The 24933-nt window shown below is 42.1% G+C and overlaps 1 protein-coding gene across 1 annotated transcript in view; it reads right to left on the bottom strand.

Moving 5' to 3' along the window:
• The window catches only part of LOC119723898, a 67283-nt gene extending 50465 nt beyond the window's left edge, over window positions 1-16818 (bottom strand). The window contains exons 1-16 of the mRNA XM_038194801.1: window positions 16606-16818; window positions 15987-16196; window positions 14407-14550; window positions 13647-13751; window positions 11243-11500; window positions 9416-9569; window positions 7998-8211; window positions 7684-7864; window positions 6211-6504; window positions 5096-5462; window positions 4545-4719; window positions 4077-4241; window positions 2388-2594; window positions 1138-1412; window positions 556-700; window positions 43-261 (exon numbers count right to left, since the gene is read on the bottom strand). Of these exons, the coding sequence (XP_038050729.1) occupies window positions 43-261; window positions 556-700; window positions 1138-1412; window positions 2388-2594; window positions 4077-4241; window positions 4545-4719; window positions 5096-5462; window positions 6211-6504; window positions 7684-7864; window positions 7998-8211; window positions 9416-9569; window positions 11243-11500; window positions 13647-13751; window positions 14407-14550; window positions 15987-16196; window positions 16606-16798 (3306 nt within the window). The 5' untranslated portion in view covers window positions 16799-16818. The remainder of the gene's footprint in view (window positions 1-42; window positions 262-555; window positions 701-1137; window positions 1413-2387; window positions 2595-4076; window positions 4242-4544; window positions 4720-5095; window positions 5463-6210; window positions 6505-7683; window positions 7865-7997; window positions 8212-9415; window positions 9570-11242; window positions 11501-13646; window positions 13752-14406; window positions 14551-15986; window positions 16197-16605) is intronic.
• Between the last annotated feature and the right edge of the window lie 8115 nt (window positions 16819-24933).

Raw genomic sequence — 24933 nt, 5'->3', positions numbered from 1 at the left:
GTTTGTATGTTATCTGTTATGCACAATATATTTTTCACACACCTTGAATGTAGATAACTGAGCCTTGTTGATCGCCTTCAGAACCAGATGGAACACAGCTCCATGGCTGATATGAGGATGGTACATCACAAAGTGATCATGACCCGATGTTGACATGAAGGTCACAAGGTCAGGGGTCGGATTGGAGGGGTCAGTGCTCAGACCGATCTCAAAGTCATAGATTGAGCTTTCTTCATCCTCTCCAGTCCAAGAAATTATCACCTGTTATTAATGACAAAAAAACAACAATCAAGCACAGAATCAGAAAAGTTTACTTCAGTAATAAAATATCCTCTGCATGTCTACATGTAAGCCCAGTTTAGCCCATGCCAGCCAATCTCAGCCCAGTCTAGCTTACCCAATCCCAGCCCAGACCAACTACTCGACCCAGACCAACCCAGTTTAACCCCAACCAGATTATTTCAGTCCAACTTAGCCATGCCCATCCCATCCAACCAAGCCCTGCAGTCCAGTTTAGCCCAGCTAAGCCCAGTCAAGCGTATCTGTAAATCGTACGTGTTTGTTGATCGGGAGGTAGAACTTCTGCTGGACGGCTGAGATCCAGAGGCAGTCTAAGTCTCCTTGGAGAATTGCTGAGGTGTCGTTGGTGCCAGACATCTCAGGATAAACAGACAAATCATCTACCACAGCAGCCTTAGCACTGTTTTTAAAAAGTACATTAATGTAATGTAGAGAATGTCAGTTATATGGCTAAATGTACGTGTTTATATTTTAAAACTACTGCAGAGCATCTCTCATTTCTTAAATTTTAAAAACTTGGTGGAGAAAACTGATTGCAGGAAAGTATGGAAATACTTTGGCTTCAGATGGATCAGTCAAGCAGCCTTGTTTTGGAGTTTTTGTAGGCGGTTGAGATAGAGTTGCAGATAGTCAAGGCGTGAGAGTACCAGTGTACGAACAACAGAATGACAGATCCATGGAGCGTTTGGAATGTTTGAAAGTTGGAACATGACCTTAAAATCTGCATTTTTTGTTTCTCACCAAAAAAGTCTGGGAGCGGAGGGTTGATCCAATGGCCCATACCCCGGTCAAAATGTGGCCTCCACCCCACCCAGGATTTATGTCCTTGGTCCCTACCTGCAGTCACTGGATGCATTCATCAGCTCTATCTTCCTGCGATGCTCGTTGATGAACCACACCCGACCCTCAACATCCTTAGCTAGACCAGGCCCCATCCGGGCATAGCTGATAGCAATCTGGGTCAACTCAGGAGGGCTGGTATCGATGACGACACCGTCAGAACAGACGGCCTCCGAGGGTTCCAGGGCTCGGTTGTAAGCAATGACGGTGACGTAGTACTGGCCAGGTGAGGGCGCTGTCCAACTTGCATGCGTGGAGGTTGTTCTGTTCATCTACAGTAGGCGTAAAGAAGCAATCCTAAATGATGTCAGGGTGGTTGCATCAAAAAATGGAGATTGTCATCTGCTTTCCTTTACACCTGACTTGCATCCTTGCTTCAATTTGGACTTAGTTTAAAAAATACATATATATATATATTTCAATTTGGACAGATTCAGGGTAAGTTTATAAAATTTGAATAAGTTATCTCATGCTAAAATGTGTTCAAAACATATGTTTGGCCTCGGCCCAACAGCCCAACAGCCCAATATTAATGTTGTGCACCGGGTCGGGTTGACCAAGCCAAACCAACCCGAAACATTATAGATTTAAACCGAATCCGAACCGGAACTGATGTGAACTCCCCTAATCCGACCTGACCCGACAAAAACTCAAGCAAAAGCCGACCCGAACCGACCTGAAAAAGAACCCCGAATGTCTGGCTTGAGCAACTGTGTCCGCTTTTTTTGTGCCTAAACTTACCCGCTTCGGGTGAAAATCGTCACTCGGTATTAAGAATCATATTGTACGGTGCAGTGAAGACTCATAACGGATATAGACTGTGCGTGATAGACTGCAAACCATTATGCAAATTTGAACAGCGGGTTGACGTTGGTAATACCGGGCACAATAACTCTGCAATAATATTGCATCTAACTTTTTTTCGAGTTTTTGTTGGTTTATTTTGGGTTTTTCAGAAGATGGCTTAGCTGAACTGACTCAACCCCAAAATTGCAAACGTAAAACCGAAATTGACCCAACCCGACTGAAATGATGGAAAAACCGACCCACCCATCCCAAACTGAAGTCGGGTCGGTTTCGCTTTCGGGTCGGGTTGCACAACCTAAATGCAAATCCTACGTTTCATTCTGTTGGTAATGAACTCAGCAGGTCAGATAGTGTCACGTATTCAACGTCTGTATTTCTTCAACAGTCTGACTACCAAAACAACACTGTGGCACGAACGAAAGCCTCAATCCAAAACCTACCGAATCTCTGACACTGCTGATTGATGTATTACCGGTCCAGCAGGAATCATCAAACAGATACTGGTAGAACTTGACCCCGCTCTCCTTGTCAAAGAACCCCTCCCAGTGAGCTGAGAGGTCATTGCCTTCCTGAAAGTCTACCTCATTGGATCCACGTATCCCATCATGCACCACACCAGCTTGGGGGGCTGACGTGTCTACTGTTATCTGCATGAATCAGTAGGAATAAGAATATCTGCATTGCTAGGAAGTATGGGAATTGATATTCATAAATACCTAAGACAGTTTACCACTCCTATTGGTCGAGAGCCTGTCACATGGCCGGTTTTAAACTGTTGATGAAACACCAGCGGGCTGGTTTTAAACACCTTTCCGGTGTGACATGAAATTTGGGCTCCTCTGAAATCTGGTCTCTCTCTTACTCTTTGATTGGTTGAATGTTCACAATCTTTACGTAGGCATGCGCAATACTACCAATAAGCCCGTATAAGAGGCCTACATTCACAATACACCGGCACCACTGCGTTCTGCGCCATCACGCATGCGCCAATGTCCACATAAAGAGATTTTTACTACTACTCGGGAGAGGCACATACTATAAATAGGGGTGTTTAAAAAACATAAAGTAAAATTGTTGAACAAAGCCGTTGCAAATTTATAATTTTAAAGTACGTTTAAAACCGGCATGGGGCCTGGTCACCGACAATGTCCCTCGCCCTTCGGCTCGGGCCATTATCATTATCAGGCCATAAGTCGGTTTTAAACGTACTTGTTTAAAACCCACCGAGCACATATTTATTCCCTTATTCATCAATACCTAGGAAAGTTTACCCATTCCCATTGGTCAAGAGCCCGGCACGTGGCCGGTCTTAAACAAATGATAAGAACATGGCTGGCTGGTCTAAAACACTTTTCCAGTGTCACATGAAATTTGGACTCCTATGAAAACCAGTGCCTTTTACCGTTTTATTGGTTGAACGTTCACAATCCTCACGTAGGCACGCGAAATATTACCACTGAGTCAGATTTCATAGTCATAAATTCACAAGGCACTTGCCACAGCTGCATCTGTGCGACATCGCGTAGTACGCACAAATCTCCCCCCAAAAAAGAGGTTTTTTTACGTTTTACTCCCAAGCTGGAAACTCCATTATTTAGCTTGAGGGGTGTTTCCAAAAACATGAAGTGAAGTTGTTGAAGTTTTATTTTTGACTTGTTTTGACTTTTGGACCGAAATATTTTGATTTTTGGACCGAAAAGCTATATTTATGAATGGGAATAAATATGTGCTTGGTCGGTATTAAACACTCTGTTTAAGACCGGTCAGAGGCTGGATGCTGATAATCACCCATCCAGACTCAAACGGATCTTCAAAAGAGTGTTTAATACCTCCCAAGCACACATTTGTTCCCTTTATTATATCTTAAGTGGGTGGATATATCTGGAACACGGGTCAAAATTGACTTTCTTAGCTACCGACTTAGCTATTATCCTCTGTTGGGGGCCTCCTAATTAGTCATGGGTACCAATGTGAAAGGTTGGCTTAAAACCGTAGTCTACAGCGTAACAGTCACCGACTGGGACACACATACAGCTGACTGGATCACAATCCTCCTATGAAAAGCAATATATATATCTTGACTATAACTATGGCATAGTTGCACAAATAAACATCAACGTCAAGCCTACCTGGATTGTCTGGGTGGTTACCATTCTTGCATGGTTGGTAACCGTCAGAGTGATGAAGTAATCGTAGTCATGGGTACCAATGTGAAAGGTTGGCTTAAAACCGTAGTCTACAGCGTAACAGTCACCGACTGGGACACACATACAGCTGACTGGATCACAATCCTCCTATGAAAAGCAAAAGTCACTGCTAAGAATTAGCTACCCAAATGCCGCTCGCCTCCAAAATGTCTAATGCTTTTGGAAAAGTGCTTCGTAGTAAAGTTACTTTGATAATTGGACTATACATATTTGAAAACTAGCATTAAATGAGAATTAAAATCCTTAAACTAATATGTGCAAAATACATGTCTAATATTTACTACGAAAAGAATAGTACATGGTATTTTTATACTGAAAAGAAAATGTGGATTTTGTTTCTCAATAGCTGATAAAATTTAAACAATGCAGTCTCAAATGCCCTATAGTTACCGTGTGCAATTTTCTTGCAGCTACTTTTCCATGGCCATGTACCATCTGTGGCCCAGTGTCGTTATCTGGAAGAGTCTGGTTCCCATATTCCATTTCTATGCCAGTGTAGTTGTCAAAGAGAAGCCATTCAATGGTTCTGATACCGCTGTGAATGTCGTATGTCCTGAACTCAACACTAAAAAAAAGGAAGAAGCAGAGAACAATGTAATAATCCGTCTATCAACTCAAAATGTAAATAAAGCTTTGGATTCGTAATATCATGCGATTTTCACCATTCACACATGAGCGAACTAGCAGACGATCAGCTGTTTTGAACACGAGACATGCATGTGAGTAGTCGTTGGATTGTCATGATTTTTGTGCTTACTGCTGTTTGTTTTCGTGATGTTTACATCAAAATCCAAAGAATCCAAGACAGAGGTATAACAAAACAATTGTTGACTGCTGTGATGTGGGATATGACTTTCTGAACACCCTTGGGGCGCTGATGCGCTATATCCCACATCACAGCAGTCAACAATTGTTAATGGCATACAAAAAATAATCCTTACCTCATTTTATGCAATTCAACTGCGTTATGAATGGCTAGATTCACCTCCCCGTCCCGTACCAGCCAGAAGTCTTCAATTATAGGCGGGGATGAATCAGCGTGCACCAACGCGCTGTCCCTCACAAAGTGACCGACTAGGTCCCTAGCCTCAACCCAGAACCGAATGGAATCACCGTCCACTAGGGTCAGGTCGTAGGTCGCCTGTGTGTTTGCAGCTTCATTACTCCAGTGGTCTGAGTTGTCGTCGCTGACGTTGACAGTGGTCCTGCCACCGCTGTGGTCAATGTCGTAAAAGACGCGGAATTCTGTCACGCCAAGGGCATTGGGGATGGCTGCACGGCCACGAAGTCCAAAGTTCTGGTCGTAATCTAGGAGCAAACAAATCATCAAGAATCGTTATACTGTTCTTGAAGGTCTAATCCTTACTCCATAGTGCTAGGTCTTAATTATTTCAGAGTACACTACTGAAAGGTTACTTGATAAAAACAAATCAGTTGCACCATAACTTTCCATTGGGAAAGCTGTCTGATGTTTGGCAGTGGCTATTGTTACGGCAGCTGTTACAGAATTTTCAACAGCTATCGCTACGGCATTGAAATAACACCATTGCGAATCTATATCAACCGTCTGGTTCCCTGACCTAATTGTATTCAACGTCAGGGTTGTATTGGCTGATATGTCAACCGAAAATGGATTTTTTTTTTTTTTTTACTTTTTTTTTTACAAATCCTCAGAAGCCAATAATTACAATACAAAGAAGAAAATGAAATCTCCATAAGTAAAAGTATGATTTGATTAAAAACATTAAAGTAAAGAAAACTAAAATTCAAACAATTGAGCTACCACAGCGCTGGATGAATGGGGAATACAGATTCGCAATAAACGGGGGATACAGATTCGCAATGGTGTTTTTGCAATGCCGTAATGATAGCAGTTGGAAATATCGTTACAGCTGTCGTAACAATAGCCACCATAGAAGAAATGGTAAACTCACCGATAAACACTGGAAATGTTAGAAGATCTTTTTCTTATGATGAACACAGGACATTGTCTGATACATCAAAATCGCTTACGCAAAACCTCGTTCTCATTTTTTTCCCTAAAACAAATAATTACCACTGTCAATAGTAGCGCTGACGTAATTCCCTATGGGTTTCAGCAATCCCTGACTCAGGTGATGAATATTAACGAATCTGTTCATCCAATCAAGAACTACTGATGTCATCCCTCCGCTGGAGTCGAGGTCAATCAACCACTCGTAGTCGGCTTCTTCATTTGCTGAAAGTAATCGCACAGATGCGTTGCTCTGCACAGTGACATCATCGGGATTGTCGTCAAAGAAGACAAAACGCCTGCTGAGTTTCACATTGCCAGCGTTGTCAACAGCAGTAAGGATGACGGAGTAAACACCTGTGGAGAAGAGTGGATGTAGAATGAGAAGAGTGTTACTGGAGAATATGTGGATAAAAGCTAACAATACTGGTGCACTTGAGTAGGACTCAATCACCTGATGTGACGCCTTCACTATGCACTGAGACTTTAAACTGTTATAATTCTGGACTCGAAGTACGGGGTAGTAACTTCATATGGATTTCAACTGAAAGAACCTTAAAAATGAAGACCCCAATACATCTGAATTCTCATTAAATTATCATCAACCAGGCATGAACTTTCCTGCACATGTATTACAATTAGGCTGATTAAAGGTAGAGTAGAGCTTTTGGTCATTTGCTTCGTAATAAAGCAACAAAAATGCTCAAAATCTGAAGACGGGTGCTCAACAACCAAAGGATGAAGTTTTAGCTGTGTGAATGCTGTATATTCCGAGGTTACAATATTCTACAAGATCTCAATTTCAATTCAAATGTTGCCAAGTCATATTTTGACTAATTGCACACGAAATCAGCATCGGAAACATGTTCTCATTCAGCTGATTGCAGCTACGCGATGCCACGCACTTAAATTAACTGACAAATAATAGCAACCACACATGCGCGTGCGTCTGTCAATACTTTGCACACCCATTCACAGATTCGCCCAATAACAAACCTACTACTAATGGACCTTAATTTCCCGAAATGTGTCACTTGACTCATCTTTGGACATTACCTGCTTTCAGTATTTTATTCAAAATGACAGCATGCCAGAAAGAATGATTGCACAGGGAGTTTCGTGTCATTAACATCTTTAAACCAAGCAAGCTATTTGGTAAGTTACTTTTTTGGATAACAACAAATGATCTACTCTACCTTCAAGTACGTGCTTCATTAATACAATTGTTGAGACATCAAATGAAATTTGATTGATAAGTATTTGACAGGTTTTTTGACATCTTTTCCATTAGCTAAATGGGAGGTAAAAAGTCACACAGCGCTGAAGTTACTCGTAAAATTATCTTCACAGAGAAAATGTTAACACTAAACATCACATGAACAGATGGTCTAATCTAAAAGAATGGCAGGTTGGGCTGATGCAACTCTGCTTTGGGCTTTGCATGGGTTAAATCCATCAACAAATATACCATATAATCAAAGTTTCTTGTCAATTCTTTCACATAACAGCTACTCAGCCAACAAAAATTTAACGTACCAACATGGGGCAGGGTGACAGTCTGCCCAGAGCTAGCTACTCCTTCATAAACAGCCGGACTGTCAAAGATTTCTGTCATCTCACTGCCATGGCTACCTGACAGCTGTCGCACCAGCAGATCGTATTCTTTGATGTCAGCGAGATCATCTGCCCAGCCTTGCCAAGTGACTGTCACAGTAGCCTGTGATGATATAGAAGTCTGGAAAACTTAAACGGTCATTTGAAAATTAACACTGTAGCTATAGTCTTACATGTACCTATTTACCCACTACCTAATCCAAACGATGTATACACAATAGTATCAGATGGCTAACCTGTGAGGTGACATCGTTCCCTGCATTCAGCATGGTGGTTCGACATCCACTGCCGACATCCACACAGTGGTAGGGGTCATCAAAGTCAAAGGTGAAAGTTGAACTCCTAGAAACTGTCTGTCCATTATAGTAGCGTGTGATGATGGTATCGGAGGAGTCTCTGTCGTAGAGTTTCAGGTACCCACCATTGGTTGTGAATACATCATATCTCAGTCTGTAACAGACAAAGAAGTTTGGAGGTAAAATATGCACTCCTTGAGTCGAGCTTCATCTCTCGTTATCGTGGCTTGCGTTTTCTCAAGGAATTTATTCATGTGCGTAGTAAAACAAATCAGAATGCCTGCATGACATTTCAATCATCAGTGACAAACTTCACAGGGCTGTTCAGAAAGTGATACAAACCTTTTTTAAATTTATAAAGTCATATGTACAAACAATGTTAGCTGCTTGGAGACGATGTTGAGCCTTGGTTCAATCGTCGGCCAAAGCTTATGTTTTTCTTTACTTTGCGCTAGATTTCCAGCGCACGACCTGGTATGCGAATACAGATAATGTAGGCAGGGCTAATATGAGGAGTGTCCAATCACACCTTGGAAAATCCGGACGTCATCAAATTATTTGCAGCTATTCCGCCTTTTGCGGACGTGACAGGAACCACAGTTTTTGTGCATTGGTGCCGTGTGCAGAGACACACAATCATTGATCTCCATATACACAGATATGTATATGGAGATCAATGCACACAATGTGTTCGTGTATGGATTATGTACGGTGCCACGTTTCACTATGCAAGTTTCCACGCAACGATCGACCAATAAGAAAACGACATTTAAGGTCAGCTAAGGCTATTAACATAATGAGCACCACCCCCAAAAATACACATGGACGATTGAACCAAGGCTCGACATCGTCTCCAACTGATTTGCATAAAAATAGTGGCCGCGTGAGGTCGCTGTTCGCGCTGTATTTTTACATGCATGTGCTAGCGCATGAGGATATATGCCGACGATTGACCGCGTACGGGACGAATAACGACGAGAGCATTGACCAAGGCTAACTGAGAGACGACCATGTTCACGCGTACAAGGGTGAGTTCAGATCGGTTTTTGCATGATTTCTTCGGGTCGGCTCGGATTTGGGGAGTTCATAACGGTTTCGGTTTTGACTTGGTTTACAGTATATATCTATATTGTTTCAGGTCGGTATGGCCTGGTCAACCCAACCCAATGCACAACATTACTGTGTACACCAGATTATAACTAGAATTCCATTCAATAGCCATAAGTCTGAATCCATTGCACAGAATTTTGTGTGCTCTGGCCTGGACCAGTTGCTTGGCAATTGCCTTGTCCCGTTGCTCTTAGCTGTTTTATCAAACATGCCCCTAAGATACAAGTGTACAAACAGTTATGGCTTACACATCTCCAGTTGCTGGGGTCCAGTGATTGTAGTTCAAGTTGTTTGTGTTTTCACAGACAACTAGGTCTGTAGCAGGGTCGTCTCGAGTAAAAATCACTCCACTTGTTCGTGAGCAGGGTTGTGATAAGATCTGATATATCATTGATGTCCCTCCTTAATGCATGAAATAGAATGGTGCAGTATTACAATCTAGTTATTCACTAGATAAAGGAGAGGGGATTATGGTTCAGGGCAAGTATGGAGAGAAATTGTAAAAAGCACACAATTAAAGCTCAATCTTGAAGTTGACCTTTAACAATTAAAACAATATGAAGTTTCAGAATTGTATTGTGTTTTGAAATAGGTTTTTGTTGTCCAAATTTGCCTTTAAGTCATGTATGCACACTGAAATAAAAATAAAACAAATATGGCCAACATTCAGTTCCAAAGAATGTACCTGACAGTAACCGAATCACCTGTGTACACTTCGTCGGGTGCGTGGATGAGGTGATTTTCCCTTTTAAAAACCCTGGGCCTTTTCATACCAGGCTTCGATGTTTATCTTTCACTGAGTCCAGTGTAACATGGACTGTTCACTTCTTCTGGCTCCCTTTTTGAAACCCCATACATGTTACATGTACAGGCATAGTCCGACAAATTCAGGATTTCCGTTGTTTGTGCATTAATTTCAATGATAAAACAAAGACAACATGGCTTCCTTACTGAACAAAAACGAATATTAAGTTGGATATTTAATTCATGAAAAATCTAGGCTCGTTTAGGACAATGAGGACTGATTCAGGCTTGCCGGCAAGTCGTTCAGTACGTCAAGCGGTACCATCACACTCTAAAAACAACTTAGTCAAAATATTGACTGGTTTTCCTAGTTATTGAAAATTGACTAGGAATTTAGTTAAACATGCAAAGTTTCATACTATGACTAGAAAAAGTTGTTGGGTTCGACTCCAAATTCAGTTATTGGCATAACTATTTTTCCCAAGTCAATAATACTGACTGGAAAAATCTAGTCAGATTGACTGATTTTCAGTTGCACCCAGCTGACCCCGAATGGCTAGTCAAATTTAACTGGTTTCTGGTCAAATCTGACTAATGCTTTTTTTAGAGTGCAGTCCCTGCATGGTAGGCATTTATCAGGTGCTTAAAACCGTCAGAAGGGAATAAAATTTGGAGATAAGAGAGATAACACCGGCTCAATTCGGGTTTACATTAAAAGAGGATTCACTGCAAGGAAGAAAGTCGTTAGGTCGAGAATGGGTCAAAAGGTATTTTCGGGTAATCGGTAGAGCATGGAATTATCTCTCATTTGATGTACAATTTGTCTCCAAGGTCTACGTCATACTGATGTAATTAACGGTGTGAAAAAGTCGTACCAAAGTTGTTCATTAGTTTTGCCCGGCAAAAGGTCGTTAGCGTGTAATGCTATTGTAACAAGAAATGTTCCAAGTGCGCTAACATACCACTTACATGGGTACGCAAAAGGTCATTAGGATTTATCACACCGCTTAAGCATACGTTTAATGCAGAGGTCGTTCACGAATAAGGCAGGGGGAGTTCCTGGTTAAAAGTCGTTAGCAAAAACATTTAAATAACTTCAATATTAAGTAATATTTTGAAATAAAAATGCACGATATTATTTTAATTCTTAACGAATTTCATAAGTGAAAATTTCAGCCTTATATTGTTTTTTAATTTAGAAATGGGAGCACAAAACGTTTCAACTCGATTATCCCCAAAGTGTGTTGGTTTTTTTGCGTGTCTGGGCTGCTAACGACCTTTTCCTTGGCACACGACGACTTCTACTGTAATTTTTTGGAGGATGAACTCACGATTCACAACAGCATCAACTGTTGCCTCCACCACACCCAACCCAACTTTTTTGATGTACGGATGTCCACCGGCAGAAGGGTCTGGAAGTCCAGTCGGTTGGTAGGAGCTTATCCAATTGATCATCAAGCTCTCAAAGTTGTGAACATTGGTGTAGACCGTGGCTGTACTGTTCTGGACTGCAGGAGATTCTAAATTTGTCGTCCCCTCTTGAAGGGTAGCACGGTACTCTGATAAGACTGGTGCTTGACTGCTGACCACTGATCATGATGTCGTGGGAAATAAATATTAAATGTCTTAGCCATTAATCACATGTTTATTTTCAAATATAGGCTAAATGCAACAAAGCAGTGTTTTCAAAGCAGCACTTTTTTCCGAGTACCGAGTACTTCCGAGTACAAGTACAGGTTTTCGAGTACGATTACTTGTACTTCTGAGAACGAGAACGAGTACGAGTACGAGTACGAGTACGAGTACTTCTGAGTACCAGTACGAGTATGAGTACTTAATTCTTTTTCCGAATACAGCCATAAATTATGGCAAATAGTTCATTGTGCGTAATTGGCCCGGGCCCAGTCAGACCGATATACAGACCCACTGACTGACAACGGCTAGCTGTTAAATGTGTTCGTCCGGACGTGCACACAGAAAATTCAGGAAACTTCGATTTCTCCGCAAGCCAATCAACCATTTCGAACTGAAAGTATCGATAAAACAAGGCCACGGTGCATACGTCATTTTTTCTTCGAGTACTGCTATTCGACTACGAGTAATTTGATGATCGTGTACCATGTCGAGTACGAGTACTTTGCTGCCCGATTACGAGTACCGTCATTTCAAATACAAGTACTTTGACATTCGAGTGCGAGTACGAGTACGAGTACTCTAAAAAAAAAAAAAAGTTCTCGAGTAGTACTCGAGTACGTGTACCAAATACTAGTAATACAACACTGCAACAAAGATCCAAACTTCTCTTTGGACATTCATTAAAATTACAATAAAAGGCAATGTACCTTGCGTGAACCAAAAGAGCTTTATTCACAAGTCGGATATATCAAATTGAAGGCGAGTATAAAGTCTTCATTTCTGAGTAGAAATAAAGCAATGAAATAAAAGTTCATTACAAATTAATACCAGTCTGCTCTGATGCACAATTTCAAATTAACTTCTGATTATAAACATAATACTGTATCTTTTAAGCCACGTTTAAAAAATTGAAACAGAGGCTTGGAATGCATAGTCTGGCAGCATCCTATTCAACAGTTTACAGTTTATAAAATAGGTTCCGGGAACACGATCTATTCACGGCTATTAGAAGATGAAAAAGAATGAGATCCTGATGTGATTAGTTCCAACCACTCCTTCTGAAGTGTAAAAATATGGAGGCATACCTACTTAGGCCTATCTCAGTATGCCTCAACGTTATAAATTATGACTTGAGTCTCAACGGGTAACTGACTCAAATCGACCCGAGTCACTGCAAGCAAATGACTCCACCCGACTCGAGTCCCTCATCAAAAGACTCGACCTGAGTCGAAGGCTAATAACAATAGAGTCCCAAAACTGTCCAAAAATATATTGAGTTTGCTGTGACTCAGTGTTTCCCCTGCCAATTCAAACGTGAGGTGGCCCACCTCGCTACTTTCAGTGACCACCTCGCTCAATGTTTGCCAATATCACCACCTCGCTGTGAAGATTGGCAAAAAAGGAAATATCAATTAATAAATCATCAACTTGAATTGTTACCACCTCGCTCAGTTCATTAGCCAGGGAAAACACTGCTGTGACTTACGATACAAATGTATTTATGTTCTGAAAAATAATTAGATATATCTCCATAAAATTGTAAATGTAATCAGAAACATGTAACCAGAAACAGATTCAATTTGCTGCACTTTGGTTTTGAAATTGTCAGCGTATAAATTATTCCAGAGTCGAAGCCAAATAGAGATAAAAACGAGGTTTCACTTTTAGTTAATAACGCAGATCTTTGGAAGAAACGTCCAGCAGATGCTGTCTATATTTGGTATAATTTACAGTCTTTAAATCTCCGTAACAAACTGGTGGCTTTTATTCCTTCTTCCATTGTGTAATTTCTTAGATCTATGATGTTCAAATACCAGTGACTCGAATTGACTCGAGCATAAATTTGACTCGACTCGACTCGACTCGACCTCCTTGACCCAATGACTCAACTTGACTCGAGTCACTTCCTTAAAATGACTCGACTCGAGTCACAAAATTCAGTGACTCGTTACAACTAACTCTGGTATGCCCAATGTAAATAGTAGACCCACAAGTTAAATGTATCACCATGCCCTCACTGTTGGTCTAATATAAAGTAGTCTTCCTAATAGTTTGCATTAAGAGTCTTCATATGCATTAATTGATTTGCATTCTACTCACTTGTTCTGCAGTCTGTTCCTGAGAATCCACTGCTGCATGTGCACTTTGCGTCTCTGCAGGAGCCTGGGTAGCAGGCATTGCTGTCAGTCCTCCAAGAACACTGCTCTAATTTAACAGAATCAGATATGAACATTAGAAATACACGTGAATGTTGCCTAGTGGCTTTCTTGTAGGTACCGTGCGGTACCACTGATTATTGTGATGTATACTCAAAACCCTCCAGCTGTCTGAACAGTCACAGACCCTCAAAAATTCAATCCTCTTCCGATCCCCTGCCACGCCTTTTACACATGCTGGTCACCAGCAGTCCAAGTAGTATAGTCAAATTCAATTAACACAAAAAAGCAAGGCAAAGTGTAGGCACAGGTATGAAGTTTAACATAAACAATTACAGCCAGTCATGAATCCTGCTTGATATGGGCCGGGAACTCTTGATTGTTGAAAGCAGTCACTTGCTTGATTTTGACTGAAAGCATGGGCGTTGCGAGGGGGGGGGGGGCGGGGCGCTTGCTCCCCCCTGGAAAAGCAAAATAAATATAAAAAAAGAGGAAAAAAGTGGATATTAAAATTGCGATAACTATAAAAGTAAATGTCGTATATTGACATGTGAGGTACGCTTCATTTGCCGAGTACATTAACCTCAGCCAAAATAGAACTCATGCAGTTCTTCACACTTAAAAAATATTGTGATACTTACTGAAAGGAAAATGTGTTTGCATTCCTGTGTATAAACATGGTCTGATTGATTTATTCAACTTACTTCTACACTCTTTTCCATAATTGACTCTTGAGTAGGCTGCTCCAATGGTGGGCCCATAGTCTCCATCACACCGGTCACATTGTTGGTCAGTGGCAGTGGTGCAATGCAACTCACCAGCATCACAGTGTGGTATTGGTATACATGCTTGGGGAAAAAGATTGCATGATTTAACCAATTAAAACCTTTGTAACATGTGTTTCTTGTAATATAATGAGGACATCACTGCAGGCAGTAAAATTAGCTGCTGCCCAAAAAAAATCACAACACAAGGTCACATGGGAATTCTCCATGAATTCTGTTCATTACGAGACAGCTTCATAACAGCAAGAATTGGTACGGCCACAAGTACACACACCAAACTATCAACTATATGAAGAGCAGCACGCATACATATTCCATTTTTTCCATACTACCTTTTTGGTTAACAAATATTAAGAATGGGACTAGTTCTTTCAACTGTATAGTGTGTCAAGTCATAAGACATTCAAATGAATTATGACAAAGGCATTCGTTTGAATTTGTTTATCCTCATTAACCCTAAAGGGGCGGGGGCGGAATCCGCCCCCCCCCCAACATTTTCCGTGATAGCCTCTAAAAAAAAGAATTTCGCGACCCGAGTTGTTATGACTTTTTAGCCTCGAGCTTTGCGCATCTTTTGATACCAAAAACTAGTAAAATTCGGACCACGGGTTGCCGCGTAGCGAACAATTTGAATTTTCAACTGAATTTTCGCATATACGTCGTGTACACAGAGCAGAATTGCCATTCGTACATATGAATAATTAATTAGCCATAATTCCAAAACCCTTTGACCTATAGTCATGAAATTTCTTGGGTATGTTTAGGAAGAGTTGCTCTATGCATGTGCCAAGTTTCAAAAATTTTCGTCACTCGATGGCCGAGATCTTAGGGGGGCGGTATCCGCCCCTCCCCCCTGGCTGAGAGATGGTCAAAATAACCCGGCCCCTTTAGGGTTAACTTGTGACCGGACTAGTGAATTGACTTTGAGGTTTACTTGGAATAGACTCATGACGTACCTGGGACCCATCATAAGTACCTCGACTACAGAACTGTCATATTCATGATTAAAGTAATACACCTGTAGTAATTGTAATGCGTTTGAATGTTTACTGATATTTCATGCATCTGGCAATTATAGTTTCAATCTGTGTATTGTATTTTCGAAACAAGTTCAACTTTTGCTTAAAAATAGGGCAAGGAAAAAAGTTTGCTTCTACTGACCAATGCCTAAAAAAATAATATTGAATTCCAAACTGTGTCTGAAATGATATTGTTAATTATACTGATGCGGTTGGTATACAAATATTGAGTGGCTCAGAGTGAAATGGGAGAAATATTATAGCAAGGTAAATCTTGTCTTTTTCATCTCAAGAGGCAAAGCCGAGTGCACTGGAAAAGTCCAGATTTTACTGAGCGATAATACTCCTCTTACTTCACAAGTTAAAGCCACTCAATATTTGTTCTATATAGCTGACATATAAATCCTTGTCATTGGATATATTTGAACTTTCATTTCAACAAAAAATTGGTGGAAAATGTATTTTCTCTCCCATATTTACCTCGGCAGGTGCTGTGGGCAGGGCTCCATGTCTTTCCTATCACACATGTGACAGTTGGGGGCTTGGCAGGAAAATAGTAACCTCTGAGGCAGTTATATCGTAAAACAGCACCCTCATATTCATAGTCACCCAGGTCGTAACTGTAAGGTTTGGATACGTCGTATGATCCATGACTTGGTTGACCAGGCTTGGAGCACAGAGCTTTTTTTGCTGCAATTATTGAGAAAAATTGATGGTGAGGGATGTAAACAGTTGATTTAAAATTGTGTAAATTCTAACAAGCATGTCTTTTTTAAACAGTATTTAACTGCATCGTTGAAATAGAAGTTGAAGTGAATTTTCTAAACAAAAAAAGGAAATGAAGGAGGGGGCTGGGATGGGAATCCCCTCTCGTCTAGTCCCGTTTAACTCTGTTCTCTTTGGCCTCTTTAAATTCCTCCTCCCACTAGGCCACCACTGAATTAGTCCATAGTCCGACTGCTTCTTCTGATAATAAGAGTCTCCTTTTGAATGACTCATATGCCTACAGTCACTATGGGCTCAATGCGTAAAGTGCAAGGCAGGCGGCAAAAGCACCTCCCCAAAGCAGCGGCGAGGGAAATATTGTTTCATGTCTTACCTCTGTAGACTTGAATGCGATCTGCTCCACCACAAGCCTCATATCTGTTTCCTTCACACGTCTTACTGCAGCCAGATTCACCATCACCATGCCTGTAATAGTTAGAATTATCTCCACAGAAGCATTCGTCACCAAACTCCAGTCCCATATAATCATAATTCTTACAGTAAAACATGCACCACTGCCAAGACATGGAACTCTCATCCTTCCTTTCACTTCCTCCAAGAGCACGATCGCCAGTGTTGTCTTTATAGCACCCTAGATCACCAGGTGGTTTTAAGAACACTGGAATATAAAAACAAAATGAAAATTTAGGTGAGTACATAAATTTGGGAAAATGGGAAACTTGAAACATAGGGGAAGGGAATGATTGTTGTTGGGGAGGGGGGGGGCGGGGACTCACAATAACGGGCCAGTATGTAGGATTGCAAGAGAAATAAGTGGTGTGTTGCATTTAATTCAAGCACTTGGGAAAAAAATTGCATCTGACGCTAGCTTTGGGGTTAGGGGGTGCCGTTCGAACATAATGTATACATATAACACATGTACTTCTAGAATTAGAATCCACCTCTGTGCCTTCTACTTTCGTGGAGGTCTGAAGACTACGGGACTTGGATTGGAGCTTTGATAGATAGACAATTACTGGCAACTAAAATTTAATTTTCTCAACAAAATATCTCCCCCGAAAGCTGCCCTGTTTGATCCGTAATTCTTTAAAATTAGGGAGCAATTTAGCAGGAGGTACGTACTTCAACGCAGGCCCTTTCATCCCTTTATAAATCCCAGTGCTTGAGTACGGAGTGCCTGCCTGGTCACCTTAATTACACTGCCACTGACATTTATAAATTAGATTGAGTCCAAAGGAGGGTCAGTAGGATGTGTCTGAAGGTTGCAAGGGGAACCACAACGTATGCGGAGAGACTTCAAGCTCTGAACTGTTTGTCTTTGGAGAACAGGCGGGCGAAGCAGTCCATCACATATTAGTGAAATGTCTGCTTCACAGAGTGACTTTATTTTAATAAAACGAATTTACTCTTTATTGGTTGTAGCAACAAGATTTATTTTTATGTGGCCTGAATCTAGTACACTGGAAGTTGGAATGTGTTTTATGTAGAGGGTAACACAATTATTGAGGCTCTCATACCCAACATTCCGGGGATAGGTGAGCTACTAGTAGCCAAACCATGTTTTGTTGAGGCTGTGACGTTTAAATAATTAAGCCACACCTAGTTTGTCCTTGGCCAATGGGGTTTACGTAATACTCAATGTGAATTTTAAATAGGCAATGAGAAGTCTGAGTGGACAGAATAAACTTATCATGTTAATTTATGCATATGACTAAATGTAAGAGAAGGGACTTCCTGAGAGAAATTCAGAGTAGAGGGCAGTGGCCGGACTCGAAGTAGTTTTTTTGAGACTTAGAAGCCAAGGGAGATAGGGCATAGCCAGCCTGCGGCAGAGCTATTGAGAGCTCATTGAGTCTGAACTAATGAGAGTTCACGAACCAGAAAATTCAGCAGTGTATAAGCCAGGAGTCCTTCAATTCCTGTAAGTTAAACTATAAATCAAAATTATTGTTGTATTAAACTTTGCTGAATTTATTCATTTTGTGGGGAACATAATATCACTTTAATAACTGGAGACTAATTTTTATGAGATTTTTGGAAAGATTAAGCGTGAAATGTATTGTTTAGAACTTTGCATTAATTTTGTATAAAATACAATAAGGCTTATATTGCATAAGAAAACGACAAGTGTTGGCCTACGAAGGTGCTAGTTGCGTTTGAGGAAATTTGGCCAAACACATAATTTTGTTACGCAGAAATGTTTGGATATTTTGGCGAACAAATTTGTTATTGCTATGTTTTCAGGGCTTTTGATCTTGGTTGTGGGATTGCGTCCCCGTGACCAGAGGAGTGAGACCGGACCGCAGCGGCGGGACCAGAGGACCGTGTGGACTCCGCTGGCTAAGTGGGAAAGCTACGGGCATAGAGCATTTGCTGGACACGAGACAACAAGAGACACTCGGACACTTTTTTTTCTATGCTGTAACTAATATTTGTTATTGTATTTAAATACTGGAAGTTGCCCCTTAATCTGAATTTAATAAGGAATATAAATCGTGTGTATGATAAGTCGTGTAAATAAATATAAATATTGTAAAGAGAAGAGTGAAGGCCTAGTTTTCTCTGAGTGTCAGTACGGTTCATTGGATGGTGACTATAACCAAGGGTCCATTTAATGGGGTGGGCAAACCCTGGGATGTGATAGTCTGTATGGATTTATTGACTACCATTCTGTTTGTAGTAATACAGGATGAGTAAAGAAAACCAAAACACAAATGTTGGGACCATGGTTGTATTGACGTTCTGGCATGTCTTACTTTCGAAATCAAGGATATGGAAACCTAATTCATAAGCTTTCTTTTAGTGCAAGAATCCTTCAAATCACTTATGTACTTCCTTTAAGTTACAGAATTTTAAACACAACCACCTTTTTAAGGTTCTGTCCACGGATCACAACAAAGGTGTGCGTTCCTTCAGAAAACGAAAACAATTTACACACATCCCTATGTGATTTCTTGTTTGTGATCCGTGGACAGAACCATAAAACGGTGGTTGTGTCATAAAAAAAGGGTGATTTGAATAATTCCTGTACTAAACGAATGTTTATGAATGGGGCTTTCATATCCTACATTTTGAACTTCCCTAAAACAATGGTCCCACCACTTGGGTTTCGGTTTGTTTGACTCACCCTGAATAACAGTAGTCCGAGTAACTAGGACTCTACAAATCCCCTTTTCTAACATTTGCACATGGTCAGGCGGAAGTAGAGGCCTAGGATCATATCTCTCTTGCGAGTACCATTAAACAAATTCCAGTCATTTTCATCATAATTATCCCCAATCAAAATCATCAGATTTCAACCCCCAGACAGTCCTCAAACTGCCTTATGCGCCCCTGTAGGCTTCAGTGAGAATTGCAAATGCAAATGGTGGTGGTTAGGTTCACATACACCTACCTTTGGGAAGAAATGAGAAATTTCAACTTTAAAAAAACGATCCTCGTCGTACTCGCGGCCGCCATCTTGATTTCAAGATTGCGGCCTAGCTCCAGGCATACCAGGAAAAGGGGGTCGGTTTCCCAACTGAAGGTGAATTTTTTCTTTTCTTCCCCAATTGCAAATATATGCATATAGTGGTGTTCCCTAACGTGGCGCACTTGAACGTTTACCCCGAATTTCCTCATGCAGTGTTGCCAAACTTCTTTGTAGACAAACTTCAAATTCATTCAGTGAAATACTGGTACTTTTACCTTTTGCTATTTAACCTAAAGGAAAATTCCAACTTAAAATTTAAGAATTTCTGTAAAGTTGATAAATTCTGATAAACCTGTGGAGATAAACATAACACCAAGAACTCCGGGCTCATGCTCTGGTGTTTCAGAGGCAACAGTGGAAGTGGGGTCGAGCCCGGGCCCGGACACCTGTGCTCTAAGCAAGCCACTTAACCATAACTACTTCGTCCTTCGGATGGGACGTAAAGCAGTCCCGTGTGTTGTTTAATGCACGTAATAGTACACCTATCGCTAAAGCCCCTGTCACACTTTTGCGTATCCTCAATCCTTATGAGTTCCTTATCAACAATTTTCAATACGCAGCCGTACGCTCAAAATGTCGATTTTTTTTTTATTACATTGACTTTAATGTGCGACGCATATCTAGCGAACAAGTACGCTGTTACGCAGGTCATACGTTATAAATATGTAGCACATCTGTCCCGCATGTGTTCGTGGGGGGTAAGCGGTTCATAGGCGGTAAAACGCTGACTTCCCGGCACGCACCCCGTCAGCATATGAGCCGCCGTATACATAGCGTACTTGCAGCGAAGATACAGCACGAATTAGTACCGCTCGTCCTGCGAGCGGGCAGGGCATTGTACTTATTCGTAACTTATGAGAAACGCGCAGATAGCGTACTTGACGCAACTCATACGAATCTCATACGCAATGGATGCGCTGAATTCGTTACTTGTACGCTAGATGTGCGTCGCACATAACTCAAAAGTATTTTTTTAAAAATCGACGTTTTTAGCGTACGGCTGCGTATTGAAAAATTTTGATAAGGAACTTATAAGGAATTAGGATACGTGAAAGTGTGACAGGGGCTTAAGGCCTAACTGTGCAATGTAGGATGGGACTACGTATTATCGCCGTACTTATCACGTTACTCGTTCGGAACAGAGATTGCTCACACTTCTGCGTATCCTAATTCCTTATGAGGTGCGCATTGACGTTACGCAGGTCATAAGTTATAAATACGCAGCGTATCGGTCCCGCATCGGTCGAGCGCAGTACGAGTACGCTATGTGTTCAAGGGGGATAAGCCGTTCATACGCGGTAATACGCTGACCTCTATGCCCACTGAACGAACTCATATCGAATGCCGACGTATTGCGAACGGGCAGTACATTGAACTTATTCGTAACTTATGAGAAACGCACAAATAGCGAACTTGCGCACTGCATACGCAACTCATACGCATCTCATCCGAGTGGATGCGCTGAATTCGTTACTTGTTCGCTAGATGTGCGTCGCACATAAGTCAAAGTAATCAAAATATTTGACGTTTTTGTTCGTACGGCTCGGGTAATTATCAGCACCCAGACTCTAAGTGGTCTTAAACAGAGTGCTAAAAACCTCTGAAGCACACATTTATTCCCTTATTAATGCGCCTATCAATTTCAGAAAGTGAGACTGGGTTTGAGCACACAAAAGTAATCATCTCTGTCATGTTGCGAATTACTAAGAATTCAGTCGAAACATTATTATAAAATCATATCAAATTCAGAGACAATACTTCTTGCATAGGACAACGTAATCATCAGAAAATTACCTCCTTGCATCCTTCAGTGATTATTGATCAGTATCGTGAGGGATTTCAATAACAAAGTCCTGGGTTGGAAAGTCAGTAAAATGAATAAGATGATATTTCCCCAAATATGGTGCTGATGCATGACGACTATTACGAGGAACGTGGGCTAAATGATGGGCAGGGGAATTTCCCTTAATCAACTCATTCAAAAACAAGTCCCCAAATGTCGGTCACTTTACTGCGTGTTTCTAGATCTGAGAACACTCACTCTACGGTACAGAATCACATGCATCATGTGCATGGAATCGTGGTTGGCAGAGCCGTGACGTTCAAGTTGCAAATAATGTCTAAATAATGAGCATGTCACTTCTCCAATCTCCCTGATATTAGTAGTAGTAGTAGTGGCCTATCCCGTCGAGTAGGACGATGTAGCTCGGTGTCTAGCTGCACGACGATTCTCGCAATCAGCAATATTGGCGGCAGAGAAAGCAGAGCGGCCAAGATGGACAGCGGATCGCCAACGAGTGCGGTCCTGCACCACGGTCTGTCAGGAGGTGACTGGAATTTGGAAGGTTCGCAGATCACGCTTCAGAACATCCTTGTAACGGAGTTTTGGACGACCCCGGGGGCGAGAAGCATGAGCCAGCTCCCCAAAGAAGATGTCCTTCGGCAGTCGACCGTCCTCCTGTCTGCAGACTTGACCTAACCAACGAAGGCGGCGAGCTGACAGCAATGTGAGCATGTCGTTGACTCCTGTGAGCTCAAGAATGGCAGGGTTTGAGACTCGGTCTGGCCAGGAGATTCCAAGAATTGAACGTAGGCAGCGGAAATGGAACGCGTTCAGTCGATGTTCCTAACGGCGGTAGGTCGGCCATGACTCACTGCATTAGAGTAGCACACCCAACACACAGGACACGTAGATGCGAATCTTCAGCTTGATGGAAAGGGCCCGGTTGTCCCTAACACAAACACAGCCAAAGGTGGTTGCAGCCCTACCTATTCGGGAGTCAAGTTCGGTATCCAGGGAGTTGGTGCTGGTAACTGTATAACCCAGATACTGAAATTTGTTGACCACGCTCAGAGGTGTGCCATTGATGGTGATCATGGGAGGGGGACCTGGGCCTTGCGATAACACCATTGTCTTGCCAAGGCTGATGACCATGCCAAACTCCGAGCAAGCACTGGCAAATGAGTTGCAGATATGTTGAAGCTCATCTGCTGAGTGGACAACAATGGCAGCGTCGTCAGCATACAGGAGTTCCCGGATGAGAACATGCCGAATCTTTGTCCTGGCACGGAGACGGGACAGGTCAAAGAAATTCCAGGAGCTGCGTGTGTGAAGTAGATACCAGATGGTTCGGGAAATGCACGGTGTAGCAGTGCTGAGAAAAAGATCCCAAACAGGGTAGGATCAAGTACACACCCCTGCTTAACGCCCCGACGAACTGTAAATTTAGCAGATCTTGAGCCGTTGAACTGTACTGTGGCGTGCATGTCGTCATGAAAACACATCAGAATAGACAAAAGCCTATCTGGACAGCCCAAGCGCTTTAGGATGGAAAACAGGCCTGAACGACTCACGTTATCAAATGCCTTAGTCAAGTCGATGAAGACCGTGTACAGAGGTCGCCTCTATTAAACACACTTCTCCTGGAGTTGTCTCAAGGAAAACACCATGTCAACAGAGGAGCAGGATGGGCGAAAGCCACACTGGCTTTCGGGAAGGATTCTGTTGGCAATGACCTGTAGCCGAGGTAACAGCACTCGAGCAAAAACCTTCCCAGCTAAGCACAGCAGTGAGATACCCCTGTAGTTATTGCAGTCTTGTCGGTTACCTTGTTTTTGTAGAGGGTTATGGTGTTTGCATCTTTTAGATCCTGTGGTATAAACTGGGATTGCCAGCTGGTCAGGAGAACAGCGTGGAGCTCTGCAGCCAAGATATTACCACCCTTCTTAAGTACCTCTGGAGGGATGCTATCAGTGCCAGGAGCCTTGTTGTTCTTTAAGCCGTTGATGGCATGTTTCACTTCATCCAAGGTGATGGAATTGTCCAGCTCTTTCAGGGTGGGAAGCTGAGGTAAGGCAGATATTGCAGAAGTACTGGCTGCAGCATCGCTGTTGTAAAGTGAGCTATAGTGCTCTACCCACCGGGCAAGCTGTGCTGTTTGGTCTGTGAGGATGGCACCAGTGGACAACAGTAAAGGAGCAGATTTCTTTGGGGTAGGACCAATTGCCTCCCTAATGCCTTGGTACAAGCCGCGTAGATCACCAGAGTCGGCACAACGTTGGATGCGATCACTCAGGTGAAACCAGTAGCATTGCAAAGCTGCTCGAGTAAGACGCTGGACAGTGCTCTTGGCAGCTCGAAAGGCAGCTTTTGAGGAGTGTGTGTTGATCAAGCGGCATTTGTTTCTGGCTGACCGTTTGTTCTCTAGCGCTGGGAGCAGTATGACCATGCTGTCCTGGAACCAGTCAGGTTGTTTTCGTGAGCAGCGACCAAAGGCAGACACAGCACTGTTGTAGACTACTGAACGGAACCTAGACCAAGCACCTTCAGGGTTGGCAGAGATTGGTGCTGAGCTGAAATTACCCGAAAGGAGCTCTTGAAACTGAGTAACATGACTGATGTCGTGATTTGCGACAGTGTCAATAGCAATGTTCTGTGCGTTGCACGATGGAACTTCTTGGGTAGTAAACGAAGCTTACAGCGAACAAGGGCATGGTCTGTATTGCAATCAGCAGAATGCAAGCTGCGGCAGTGGGTGGTATCGCGCAGTTGTCTCTGCCTGACAATGATGTGGTCCAGTTGGTGCCAGTGCTGTGAGCGAGGGTGTTTCCAGGTGACCTTGGAGCGAACAGAGCCTGCGAAGAAGGTGTTAGCAATGCATAGGTTGTACGAAGCGCAGAGCTCGAGGAGACGTTGACCATTGTCGTTCATTTTCCCAACACCATGCGGGCCTATCACATTCTTCCACGCACTGCAGTCAGAACCAATGCGGGCAGTGAAGTCCCCAAGGAGAATGATGCCATCACCAGCCGGGATATTGTGCAACAACTCACTAAGCTGAAGATTGAAGTCGTCCTTAGACTCTAGGGTAGACGTCAGGGTATACAAAGACTTAGGTCATAGGAAAGTTATATTGTCAAGAACAATAGGTATAGAGTATGTCAAAACCCGTTCTTTTTTTTTTTCTTTTTTTTTTTGGTATTTTCCTTTTACGCGTACGTCAATCTATTCACGCGTTAACTTTCCCCGTTGTAATGACGTATTGAACTTCCCTCCAATTAGCACTCGGTATCTTTTCCGCGCGCAGTCGCGTTTCATACAAAAGCCTTCAACGGCATTCATGAGCATTCAACGCACCAGACGTTGCGCAAGGTATTGTAAAACTGGAACAACTTACGTAACACCTTAAAAATGCAGGCCATGGTTATTCACACTGAAACGCATGTACA

The sequence above is a fragment of the Patiria miniata genome, unplaced genomic scaffold, assembly GCF_015706575.1.
Source record: "Patiria miniata isolate m_02_andy unplaced genomic scaffold, ASM1570657v1 HiC_scaffold_17, whole genome shotgun sequence".
In the NCBI taxonomy this organism is placed as follows: Eukaryota; Metazoa; Echinodermata; class Asteroidea; order Valvatida; family Asterinidae; genus Patiria; species Patiria miniata.
The sequence above is the reverse complement of the archived record's forward strand: the minus strand, read 5'-3'. Positions and strand labels throughout refer to the sequence as shown.